The following is a 13,798-nucleotide window of genomic DNA, read 5'->3' as shown; positions in this document are numbered from 1 at the left end:
GCTTTGTCTCTCTCTCAAAAATAAGTAAACACTAAAAAAAATTTTTTAAGGTGACAGTATAGTGTAAACATAACTTTTATATGCACTACCAATCCAAAAAATTCATTTGACTCACTTTAGTGCAGTGTTAGCTTTATTGTGATGGTCTGGGACCAAAACCACAACGTCTCCAAGGGATGCCTATGTATAAAAAAATATATATCAAAATTCACCTGTAAGAAAAAAATGCAATACAAATGGACAAAGGGTCTGCACAGACGCTTCACCACAGACGGTATATAAATATCAAATAAGCATATGAAAAGATGCTCGACATCATTCGCTATTTGGGAAGTGAGTCTTAAAACCATAATGGGATCCAACTACTTATCTGTTAGAATGGAGCAACTTTCAAAACCTGACACGTGGTTTGTCAGGATGAGCACAGGGTGACATTTGGAAGTGTTGAATCACTATATTGTACACCTGAAACTAATATAACACTGTATGTTCACGAGCTGGAGTTAAAACAGAAACTTGATAAAGAGAATAAACACCTGACAAGTGCTAAGGAAGTCACGGAGCAAGTGGTGGGAGTGAAAAGTGGCACAGCCACTCAGGAAGACAGTTTGGCAGTTGATTATAAAGTTAAATGCACACTTGGGGCGCCTGGGTGGCTCAGCTGGTTAAGCGTCTGACTTCAGCTCAAGTCATGATCTCACGGTTCATGATTTTGAGCCCCACATCGGGCTCTGTGCTGACAGCTCAGAGCCTGGAGCCTGCTTCAGATTCTGTGTCTCCCTCTCTCTCTGCCCCTCCCCTGCTCATGCACTGTCTCTCTCTGTCTCAAAAATAAATAAAAACATTTAAAAAACTAAAAGAAAATAAAGTTAAATGCACGCTTACCACGTGACTCGGCAATACCACCCTAGCTTGTCAAGCTAGAGAGGTTAAACTTATGTTCAGCAATAACCTGTGCGTGAATGTTCCAAGCAGCTTTATTCATAATTGCTAACACTGAAAACAACCAAATGTCCTTCAAGAAGTGAATGAAGAAACCGTGGTACATCCATATAATGGAAAACCACTCAGCACTAAAATGGAACACAGATGAAGCTCAAAGCCAGTCTCAAAAGATTATCTACCGTATGATTGCATCTATCTGGTATTTTGGGGTTTTTTTTAAGTTTATTTTTTTTAAGAGAGAGAGAGAGAGCAGGGGAGGGGCAGAGAGAGAGGGAGAGAAAGAATCCCAAGCAGGCTCCATGGTGTCAGCACAGAGCCTGATGCAGGGCTTGATCCCACGAACCGAACTGTGAGATCATGACCTGAGCTGAAATCAAGAGTTGGATGCTCAAGACTTAGCCACCCAGGTGCTCCTAAAGTTTATTTATTTTGAGAGAGAGAGAGAGAGGGAGGGAGGAAGGGAGGGAGAGAGAGAGACAGAGAGACAGAGAGACAGAGAGAGAATGAGCAGGGCAGGGGCAGATAAGGAGAGAAAGAATCCCAAGCAGGCTCTGCACTGTCAGCATGGAGCCCAATGCAGGGCACAAACTCACGAACTGTGAGATCATGACCTGAGCTGAAACCAAAAGTCGGTTGCTCAACCAGCTGAGCCACAGGCGCCCTCCCGCTGTTGGATATTTAGGCTGTTGCCAGTTAGTTTGCTAAGATAAGCTACAGCGCTACAGGGAACGACCCGGCGCATACATCTTTTTGCAAGTATAATGATAAGTTAAATCTCTAAAAGTAGGATTACCAGGTCCTAGGGTATGTGTAATTTGAGTTTTTATACCTACTGACAGATTGCCCTCTATCGAAGCAAGCAGAACTTTTAGAATGAGTCATGTGTGCATTCTGCAGTGCCCCATCCCAAACTCTTGAATTCTCTTTCATAGGATCATGCCGATATTGAGTGGAAATTTGCAAGAACAAAGCTCTGGATGAGTTACTTTGATGAAGGCGGCACCTTGCCACCTCCTTTCAATATCATCCCCAGTCCCAAGTCATTTCTCTACCTTGGTAACTGGTTCAACAACACCTTCTGCCCCAAAAGAGACCCTGATGGGAGACGGAGGAGGCACAACTTGAGAAGCTTCACAGTAAGGCTTTTAAAAATTATGTTTTGGTTTTTTTTTTAAACAGAACTGTTTTCTATCTCCCCCCACCCCCAACACCCTTGGTGACAGTCCATATATTAAACATCAAAAAATCACTTCAACCCCCCGATGCTTGGGGGCTTCTCAGGCAGGAGCTCCTCCGTTATTCTCCAGCCCTAATATTTAGAAATATATTCGAGTGGATGGGTTGCTGGGAGACCACTGATCTAAGCTCTCTGTCCATTTTCAATTACAGGAACGCCATGCTGACAGCCTGATACAGAATCAACATTACCAGGTAAAGCTTCCCAGGGACTAAGCACAATAGTTTTTGGTCAGTTGTGTCACCTTGGACAAGTCACTTAACCTCAGCGAGCCTCAGTTTCCGCATCTGTGAAATGGGGGGGGGGCATTTAAGTCACAGTATTGTTGCGAGAATTGAGTGGTGAGCATGTATGTACGATGAAGTGTGCATGTGCACGCGTGCCTGTGTGTACGTGTGGCCTGCCTGGCACAATGCCTGCCACGTCTCATCACCACTACTAATACAAAGCGGAGCACATCCCCAGGAGGCTAAGTGAAAAGAGGCCATCCCTGTGAAGGACAGGTGATATTTAAGAAAAATATCTGGACTGGGGCAGCTGGCCGGCTCAGTCTGTAGAGCACATGACTCTTAATCTCAGGGTGGTGAGTTCGAGCCCCACGTTGGGCGTGGAGCCTACTAAATAACTAAATGAATATCTGGATTATGTAATTAGTGGACATTGAGATCAGTAGACTTTGTGACACCGAAGAATGACTTTCTCAATTTTCTAAAAGGAAGAACTCTCATCTTACTGGGAGGGTTAAAGTTTCATCCAGCTTGAACGAGGAAGGGTATTGACCATGTGCCTTCAAGGATTATTCCATTCTCATCATTGTATAGATGGGAATCTGTGTTTGCTTTGTGTGTGGGCAGAAATTTTTCCCTTTGGGAAAAGCTGCTCTTATGAGCCCACTCTGCCACCAAATTTGGACACTTGCAGAAAATGACTGGATCCTGGGAGAATGTGCTATTGCAAAGACAGTCTAAGCATATTTTATTTCTTGGATGTGTTTCTTATTTTACTGAGAGCCTGAGAAGAAAACTGAATGCTTCTTTATGTGTGTTTTTTTTGTTGTTGTTGTTGTTGTTAATTTCCAGGAAGTTATCAGGAATTTAGTCAAAAGATACGTGGCCGCTATGATAAGAAATTCCAAAACGAACGAGGGACTGACAGAAGAAAATTTTAAGGTGATTTAATCACAAAGTGGTTGAATTTCTCATTTCACGTTTCTTAAGCATCTTTTGATCTTCACCAAGTTTGAGGTTTCTGGTGATAATTTCAACCTCCTATAACCCACCAACACCAGCTAGAATTTTTACTTTCTCTCCGAGTGGTCTGTCCCCCAGAAAGTGGAGAGATTTCGCCAATGTCTCTTGCCACAATCAGCTTTATGAACGAAAGACATTTGCCTTATTCTTTTAATATTCTTGGTGTCTCACGGTGTGGGAATTGAAATTGAATGATATGGCAAGGACATATCGTGAGGGGCAAGATAGCAAAAGGACATATAAAGGCCTTCTTTAAAGATAAAAGATGAAGACCAACCAATCCATTATTAAATCTTATTTATCTTAGAGAGAGAGAGAGAGAGCGCAAGCAGTGGAGGAACAGAGAGAGACAGACTCTGAAGCCGGCTCCAGGCTCCGAGCTGTCAGCACAGAGCCCGACACAGGACTCGAACCGGCGAACCGCGAGATCATGACCTGAGCCGAAGTCGGACGCTTAACCATCTGAACCACCCAGGCACCCCTTCCATCTAAGATTTAACAAACCCTATCATTACACATTAAAACTCTCCTAATACTGGCATGAGCCCAAAGCAGTGGTTCTCAGTCAGAGGCAATTTTGTTCTTTAGGGCACATTTGGCGATGTCTGGAGGCAATTTTGGTGGTCACACCAGACGTGTGTGCCAGTGGCATCTAGTGGGTGGAGACCAAGATTGCTACTAAACATCCTACAACGCCCAGGACAGCCCCCCACGACCCAGACTCTCAACATGGCAAGTGACTGAAGACCCCTACCTTAGAACACAGGTATATTTTCTAAGGAGCATAAAAAGGCCGTTCTCCTAACCCACAGATGGAAGTCATCTCGTGAGGGCCTGCTACGTGCCAAGCACTCCCCTGGGTGCTGGGGTACAGTGATGAGCAAGACCTAACCAGCCCCCACTCTTGTGGTGTGTCACGCACTAATGATCGAAGGTGACACATGACTGGATCTTCTGACAGGATCGACACAGGGCGCTGTGGAGACAGGAGAGACACTCAAGTGGGATTTGGGATGTCAGAGCAGCTTTTCAGAAGAAGCCATGTTTAAGCTGGGGAGCCAGATAAAGGAGAGTTGCAGAGGAGAGTGTCCTAGGCAGACAGACCAGCACAGGCAAAGGCCCAGAGGCAAGAGACGGTATGTCTACGCAGGTGGACAGCAGGAGAGCGAAATGTCCCCACTTAAGCTTTGAGAAGGTGGTCTTTAAAGGAAAACTCTAGGGGCGCCTGCGTGGCTCAGTCGGTTAAGCGTCCGATTTCGGCTCAGGTCATGATCTCACGGTTCTGGGTTCGAGACCTGCATCAGGCTGCTCATTGTCAGCACGGAGCCCGGGGCCTGCTTGGGACCCTCTATTCCCCCGTCCTCGCTGCCCCTCCTGCGCTTCCGTGCGCTCTCTCAAAAATAAGCAAACACTAAAGGAGCAATCTAGCATCTAGGCAGTCAGAGATAGAATTTCCTGGGGACCTGTGTAGACAGGGACCCCTGGCCTCAAACAGCAGTCTCTAACCTGACATGTTCTACTTCCCTAGTTTTATTCCGTGGGGTCCTAAAAGCTTTTTCCTCTGCCGCAGTCTTTCTATATGCAGATATGCCTATGAGAGCTAGTGCCCTAATCGAATACCTTAATCACTAGTTAACGTTGTAATAGGGACAGGTCTGCTGCTGTCCTCTTGGTAAGGACCATCTGAAATCAGCGTTACTAATTGCACGATGTTGCCAATGGCCACCCCTGCCCACAGAATTATTAATATATTTTTCTTGTACTGGAATAATGTGAGATTTTGCCGGTAGTTTGTGTACTTGGTGATTTGCCATTAGGCAAAGCCTGGAACGTTCCGAAGGACACCCAGTGAGCCTATCTTGAACAAAAGGCCACGCTTCTTAACATAACGTATCTTCTCTCTTGCCCCAGGAATTAAAGCAGGACATCTCCAGCTTTCGATATGAAGTACTCGACCTCTTAGGAAATAGGAAACACTCAAGGAGAAGCTTTTCCGCGAGCAGCACCGAACTGTCCCAGAGGGATGATACCAATGATGGCAGTGGTGGGGCTCGGGCCAAATCCAAGAGTGTCTCTTTCAATTTAGGCTGCAAGAAAAAGGCCTGCCACGGGCCACCTCTCATCAGAACCATGCCAAGAGCTGGCGGTGCCCAAGGGAAGTCAAAAGCCGAGTCATCAAGCAAACGCTCCTTCATGGGTCCTTCTCTCAAGAAACTCGGTCTCCTATTCTCCAAGTTTAACGGTCATATGTCTGAACCCAGTTCAGAGCCAATGTGCACCATTTCGGATGGCATCGCTCAGCAGCACTATATGTGGCAGGACATCAGGTATTCTCAGATGGAGACCGGGAAAGCAGAGGCCTGCTCTCAAAGTGAAATTAACCTCAGTGAGGTAGAATTAGGGGAAGCCCGGGGCGCTGCTCAGAGCCGTGAATGCCCTCTAGCCTGTTCCAGCTCTCTCCACTGTGCATCCAGCATCTGTTCCTCGAATTCTAAACTTTTAGACTCCTCAGAGGACGTCTTTGAAACTTGGGGAGAGGCTTGCGACCTGCTCATGCACAAATGGGGTGACGGACAGGAAGAACAAGTTACAACTCGGCTCTAAGTCAGACCCCTACCACCTGTTCTGGAACTCAAGAGAAACTTTGTAATTTCCTTGCTCTCAAAGGTGACACGGCGTACGACTCCCTCATTGCCCTGAGCCACCCCAGCCCCACCCTTCCCCCACCCCTCCCCCACCGCCCCCCCAGAAAGGGGAGTGAAACTCCTATTATTTTCACTGTCTTTTATAGCCACATTTTCCATGTTCCGTTCTTGTGATTATGATTCTCGTTACTGCTATTATTTGCCTTTTTATACCTATTAACACTAAGTCCATTTCACAACCAACTGAAGGGGTGTTTGCCCCTGGTCAGCAGAGGTGCAGTGGGTGCTTAACCCCTTGGCTTTGCTTTTCTTACCCTTGCTTCCTTGAAGCTCCAGGTGCCACTTTGCTACTGTTGCTGCCGCTCAGATTCCTGACCTTCCTCAGGGTCTCACCGCATTTCCCCACGAGACTGAGGGAGGTGCTCAGCAGTCCCCACCAGCTATCAAATAAGGCAAAGCAACCTGCCTGTCTCCGTCGCCCTTCAGTGCTCCACGCTGCCCATTCTGGTCCAATGAACAGCATCAAAGGGAGACTGAACAGACTCCAAAGAATTGTCAGCTTGTGGTTTCTAGGTATAACTGGCCTTCTTGTTGTTTTTGTTTTTAAACACGACAACTTCTGTGCTCGCTTCGGCTGCACACACACTTAAACACGACAACTTCTCCTGATCGTGGGGGCGGTTGGCTTCTTTGGTTTCTTAAAGATGTGCTAGTTGCCCTAATATTTACCACGTAGTATGTGTCGTATCTAATAAGTTAGTGAATTCCTTTCTTGTGTTTGTGTGTTTCCGTTCCTTACGGCATTTGAAAATGCGACAGTATCGAGATTAGTATTTAGGATGTGTCCTGTTTTTAAAAAACTTCTGCACTCTAACCAGTAGCCACTACATCTCAGAGGTTGGCAAGAAAAATAATTAGCTGGTACATTCATAGGGTCCTATCTACTGTGGATAGTTTTAATCATCATTGCTATCGAAAGCATTTCTAAGGTAAAAGTCTGGGTTTGAAAATGTTTTTTAATCAGAAAGATAACCTCTTGTTAAGGTGTTGAAATCTGAAAAGAGCATCTTCATGAAAAAACAATGTTGGGTCTAGATAACCTGATTCAGGTTGCAGTTTGAATATTCATGGGGGACAGTGAAATTGCATGTGTAAACTTATGTTAGACATATAACGTGACCTTAGTGAATTCATGGAACTATAGACGTGATCCGAATTCTACTGTCTTCAAAGAAAGCAGCATTTATACATACAAATTATTTGCCACAGCTTGAGAGTACCTCATCAGATTCCAAAGGTTAAAAATGAAGGTTAAAAAATGAAGTCCATAATACATATGGTTATCATGTTGATCCAATAACCCCTGAGAGATAATCTGCTGACCAACGGTGGGTTGGGGGGGGGGTGTATTTTTTTTTTTTTTACCAACATTAGCACAAAGTTATCCCCAACTTACACTCTAACATATGATCCAAACAGCCCTAGGTCTGGGTACTAGAGAGTAAATTAACAGTGCATAGCTCAGAAAACTCAGAAGGTTAGGATGTTCTGTTCCTGTAAATTGCAACAGTAACAGAAATCCATCTAAAACCATGTGTGTACTTTCTGGTAAAAGTAAGTATGATGAAGCATTTTCAAATAATGCCTATATGCCTCCAAGAGAGCTTGTGACAGTGTAGTTTCTGTTATTTGAACAGATTCCCATTTCCAGCCCTAGCTTTGGTGACTGATGGTCAAAATATTTCACATGAACATGAGGTTCACATGAACAAGAAGTGAGGAGGGGGAGAACAGGAGGAAGTGTTGAAGAATAAAGCTCAGATCCAAGGAAAAACCATCAAGAGAACGAGATGCATCAAGACCCATATGGCAACAGACTGTCCCCAAGTAATTCTCTGATCATATCTCAAGTGATTGTTTACTCAAATTCAGCTTCTCTCCTGCTTCACCAAGTGGAACTATCATAAATGGCCTTAACGTCAATAACAGGCTATTTTCCAGAAGGAAAGTTTCTAAATTTACAGATTCGACTTTTGCAATTGTCAGATTCACTTTCAATAATAAATAGAACCTGGGCTACATACCTAATTCATATTAATGGCACCCAAACCCAATACATGGCCCTACTTCATCAAAAGAAAAAGGCATCTCTTTCTCACAAATGCATGTACTTATGATAACCTAGGTATAATTGTTCTGGCAGTTACTCTATTGATTTGTCAGAAAACGAGGGTAGCCACACAGCCATGCTCCAAAACAGTCTTCTCTCGGTTACAGAGAAGGTTCTAAAGAGAGAATATGTATAAATTATAGCAGCCAATCTGTACTACTAAGAGAAACCAGTGTCATATTTCATGGGCAGTACATTTCTTTCCAGATCTCCTCAGGGTTATTGTCTTTATGACTTGGCTTACAACTTCACTAGCTACCTTGAGCCCTGGTTATGATGGGGATTGAGGACAGCTGTTAAAGCTGAAGGGCAATTGCCCTAACATTCATACTGGTGACATCAACATTTTTATTAACTCTAACTCAGAAAAATAGGAACTCTTAACACAGAAAAGAAGGAAAAGAGATTTGTGTTCACCTCTGGACCTCTGTAGACGCTCTGGACCGGCTACTATCAACAAAGGCATTTCAAATACAGTGCTTAAATATGCCATCTGACCCTAGAGAAGGTCTAAGCTGATGTGAGAGTAAATTTATAAACAAAGAAAATTAGAGCTAAGAAAGAACCTCAAAGAGAACCTACTCTATCGCAACCTCTTGTTTTACAAATAGAAAAAAAAAGGTCCAGAGAAGAATAATGACTTGTTCAAGGTCACAGAGCCAATCAATCAACCCAAACCTTCTAAATCACAGAAACAAGACATTTGTTATTAAGCATATATATTATATATTATACATACGAGATGTGAAAATGGAATAGCTGCTATATGTATGTTTTTGTCCATTTGCCTACAAACTTCAGAGTGACATATTTTTTAAAGTTTCTTTATTTATTTTGAGAGAGAGAGACAGAGAGAGTGTGTGTGTGTGTGGGGTGGGGGGCAGAGAGAGACGAGGAGAGAGAATCTCAAGCAGGCTCCACATCACCAGCGCAGAGCCTGATGCGGGGCTCGATCCCATGAACTGTGAGATCATGACGTGAGCCCCAAAAAAAGTTGGGCACTTAACCCACTGAGCCACCTCGGCGCCCCGAGGCTGACATATTTTAAATGTAAAGCTAAAAATGTGCCCCAAAGTCAAATATAATAATACATGGTATAAGAGTCATTTACTACTTGTCTAAATACCTAATACCATGGTTCATCTCCATTATAGTTGGCCTTCTTCTCACGTCTAGACACCTGTACTTATTTGGTTGATTCCATCATAATTACATCAGAGTGTCCCTGATCATTAGCAAGGGTAAAAATCTTGCAATGAAAATGACCATTGTTGAAGTATCTCTACCACGCCTAACTTTAAGTCCAGGGGAGTACAAATTCAGAGGAAAGATTTTAGCTTTAAGTCCAGGGGAGTACAGAGGAAAGACTTCAAATTCAATTTTCACTCTTCTCTGGCCTAATTTAGGCTATTTAAGCTAAGTCCAAAACATCTAAACATCTGTCTGCAATTTGATTAAAGAACTTAAAGAAAAAAACCTAGGGCCTCTACCTTTTGTGAATGACTTCAATAATAATCAAATACTTTTTCAGTAAGAACTTCACAGTTCTTAGGGCAGTGCAAACCTCTCCTGTAAATTTCATTGAATTTCAGTGAAAGACATGAGTTGACACCTTAGCCAGAAAATAGCAGTGGCCATTTGATATTCCTATTGCCTTGTGAGTGAGACTCAAGTGGTATTTTGACTGAACAGTTTAGGTGGCCCAGACCTTGCTTTATTAAATCATCAGGTAAAAAGTACCTGAGGTTATTAGGCAGACATTCTTCCCTGTTTAAAAGTACATAAGAAAAACTGACCATATTATTTTGGTAATCCAAGTTTTCAGAACTGCTAACAAACAGACTGTTTGTATAGACATAGCCAATGGAAATTGATGGGATCGTTCAGATCCTTTAAACAGTTTCTTCACATCTACTTGTCAGCTCCCTCTAACTCCTGTGGCTTTGCCTCAAATCTATGGGCATTTTAGAATGTTTCTCTGGCTTACTTTATCTAGATAATTGTTCCATATATCCACTTTGCTGGTGTATAACTAACCACTGGAACAGAGTACCACAGTTCAATGCGATCACACTTTACCACAGAGAAGTGCTATTTCTACTGTATCTCCAAATCACATTTTATCCAACAGAAGTGGGTTTTGGCTTGCATTGCTTTTAGGCAGAGGTTTGTAATAGTGAGAACCTTATTTGTGTTATCCACACGCACACGCATACACACACGCGCATACACACAATGAAACTTAATAGCATTTGATTGTTCTGTCCTTGGCCCTTCCTCTTTTTGGGTAATTATTTGATCATTTTTAAGGAAGGAGGAGAAGTAACTTCAATGGAAAGAAACTTCCTGAGATATGGTGAGGAATTTCTCAAATAAGTTGCCACGACAGTATCTCCTGTAGCACAACTGTTAATACTGAAAGCCCTCAGAATTTCAGGTTTCTGGTTTGAAGAAAAATAAAGCATTTAGGTTCGAAAAGAACATACCTGTAAAAATAAAAATACACACTTTTAGTGAATTAAACCTGCATACTTTGGATTTATTGCATACTTGAGCTATTACTATTCATATGCTAGTATGTGGTTTTAGGACTTCCATCTGTAGGCTACATGGTGGTCCAGAGAAAAAGATACTGGTAGGTGGTTTTGAGAGCTTTACTCTTAGAAAATGAAACAAAGTAATTAGTTGCTTGGAATGATACAGGCTGCAGGCTAGGGTGCTCTGGCATTTTTAAGCTCAGTATTTGTTTTAGCCCTACTCTTGAGTGCACTTGTACCTCATACTTGTTAGTTTATTTGGTCTGAGTTGTAGTCATTCATTTTTTAAAGATCTACCATCAATGTCTGTGGTACTTGAGACTCATGTACATATTAAGGATTATAATGTTTTAATATAAAATTAAGTGGAATGCCCTTATGCCAGAAGCTGGCTTTCTCCTCTGGTGTGAAAAGCTGTGAAAGCTTTGTAGAAACTTCCGGTTACTACACAAATAAAAGGCAAGTTGTGTAGGAACGAGAAGAGCCCACCGCCTTTGACCGCTGTAATCAATCAACTTTCCTCAGTCCATAACTGTAACACACACTACCCTCATTCTGGACCCTCAAAAAGAAAAGCCTTTTTCAGAACTCTCCAAATGACTCGATAGAACCAAAAAGACCAAATGAAGAAGTAGCTAAGAATGGCCTTCAGTGTAAAGGTCATTTTCACCAATTTGCAGTATATTTTGCCCTCTGACGTCATCTATGAGCAGGTTTCAGGGAATCTAACATCCCAGGAGCTGCACCTCAGCACACGCACACACACGTAGCAAGGCCATATCCTTGGTGGCACTTGAACGAGTAGGTGGCAGTGTACCTTTTATTTTAGCCTAGGGTGGCCAACCACAGTTGAGCTGGGCTTGGCCACTTTATGCCTTTCCCGCAAAGCACTCATTCCCCAAAATACTCAGTGCCACCAACTGCCTTCCAATTTAGAAACCTTCTTGACAGTTCTCCGGTCTTATACAACCCTTAAAACTGACCCTTGGAAGACAAGACAAACAAGAGGCTTTGAGGTACTTAGATGGTGAGGGTGTAGTAAGAGACAGATGCAAAAGCTTGTAAAGAATGAGTATGGACAAACACTTTAGAACATAGGGGGCTAAACCACCAAATTGTCAAACTCTTTAGATGACCAAACTGAGATGGGGTTCCCCAATAATTAAAAAAAAATGTAGTTCCTTAAATAAAACACTAACATCACCATTTTTTCACTCAAAAAAATCCAGAAGTGCCACAGTGTATGAAAACTAGCTCTGAACAAATGGTAATCCTTTTGCAAAGTTCGGGTCAAATTCCGTTTGAGTTTCAGATCACAGCAATTTCTCACCTTGTGATCACTGTGTTGATAAGCTCAACAGAGTGAGACTCAAAGGCTACATTTTAAATTGTGCACTATCACTGATTGACTTTTATAAATATGCCTTTCTGATCAGTTACCGGCCTTGATCTCTCCAAATTTTATCTAAGGAAGAAAATGACTTTGTTCAAACTCTACATCAAAGAGAAAGAAGAGGTCAAGTTGGGGGAGGGGAGTATAGAAGAAAGCTAGATTCTTTACCTGGTATCATGTTTTAGCCTCAAAAATGTGGAATAAACGTATCAACTGAGATTATAAAAGGAGACTGATCATTTTCACACGCATGCTGGAACGTATGTGCCCAAATGAATGCGGTTCTTCAAACTAATCATCTTAAGCCACACCCATGTGTGAAGGCTGCCGTTACTCAAACCATTGTGGACTTCTGCTTTTGGGAAGCCTTTAAAAATCCGTAATATTCTCAATGGTAGAAATATCCTCAATGGTAGAAAACTATGATCCTGTAAGACAAAATTTTTAGAAAGCAACAGTCAAAAGTAATTTTTAGGTCCATATTTGGTCAAAAATTGGGGTGATCCAGCGGAGTTCTAATTTTTCTGGTTCAAGCGCTAATACATAATAAGCACTTCATTAGGTACAAGTATAAAATGAGACAGTTTCTTGTGTGATTTGTAAAGCGACCTGACACTCTTTGGAAACCAGTTAATTTTTTTTCTTACCAACTTTATTATAGAGTAATAACTGGTGTACACTTGCCTGCATCCTTACTTTAATGTGTGCAATTCAGTGAGTTTTCACAGTTGTATCTATCCCTGGAACCATCACCAACATTAAGATGCAAAACTTTCTGGGGCACCCGGGTGGCTCAGTCGGTTAAGTGTCTGACTCGTAATTTTGGCTCAGGCCATGATCTCACAGTTCATGGGGTAGAGCCCCACATTGGGCTCTGCGCTGACAGCATGGAACATGCTTGAGATTCTCTCTCTCTCTCTCTCTCTCTCTCTCTCTCAAAATAAACATTAAAAAAAAATTCCAATATCCCCAAAGAGTCCTTGTCCCTCTTAGCAGTCTGAAATCTAGTTTTAGACATGCTTGGGACAGCGAGTGGCAGTCTTACTGAAATATGTGCATCTAAAGCCTCCCCGAGGAGGAAACATTAAAGAACACCACATTTAGGTATACAACCTCCACGGATTTGGGAATAACCATAATGACTGAACCCTTAAAACATTTGTGTTTAATAGTGAAACACATTCCGAGTTCCAACAGCTTGTTATAAATAAACCCAGCATTGGCTTCCAAAACCTTATTTGATGCATTAGAAATGTACTTCATGATGCAGAGGTTCTGACAACTAGGCTGTTGGCAGGAAGAAGGGGCAGTAAAGAAAAGCCCCAGCCTTTGGAGAAATAGAGGGGGTGGGTGTTCGTTGAACTTAGGAGGAACTCTGGCAGCAGAAGTAGGAGGCGGCTCTAGAGGGAGGATGGCGGCAGCTAGCTGAATGTTTAAGTCATTTGAAAATCACATGTATTTCCTGTGTAGGGTCTAGTTATATTAAGGTAAAGCTTTATCACTTCATGGTCACACCGTGCAGGACTTCCTTTTACAACATATATTAAGTGATCAGTTTCAACAACCAAAGCAATGGAGCCTGTAGTCCAACAAGCACAGCGGTAACTGTACTTAGTATACT

General features: G+C 42.6%; 1 protein-coding gene across 1 annotated transcript in view; it reads left to right on the top strand.

Annotated features, from left to right (window-relative positions):
• TRPC5 (transient receptor potential cation channel subfamily C member 5) overlaps positions 1-6,134 on the top strand; it is a 152,191-nt gene extending 146,057 nt beyond the window's left edge. Inside the window, exons 8-11 of the mRNA XM_030306324.1 lie at positions 1,878-2,081; positions 2,335-2,376; positions 3,262-3,351; positions 5,344-6,134. Coding sequence (XP_030162184.1) covers positions 1,878-2,081; positions 2,335-2,376; positions 3,262-3,351; positions 5,344-6,036 — 1,029 coding nt within the window. The 3' untranslated portion in view covers positions 6,037-6,134. The remainder of the gene's footprint in view (positions 1-1,877; positions 2,082-2,334; positions 2,377-3,261; positions 3,352-5,343) is intronic.
• Positions 6,135-13,798: the final 7,664 nt, after the last annotated feature.

Source organism: Lynx canadensis, chromosome X (genome assembly GCF_007474595.2).
Source record: "Lynx canadensis isolate LIC74 chromosome X, mLynCan4.pri.v2, whole genome shotgun sequence".
Lineage (NCBI taxonomy): Eukaryota > Metazoa > Chordata > Mammalia > Carnivora > Felidae > Lynx > Lynx canadensis.
This window is presented reverse-complemented; position numbering and strand designations above follow the sequence as displayed.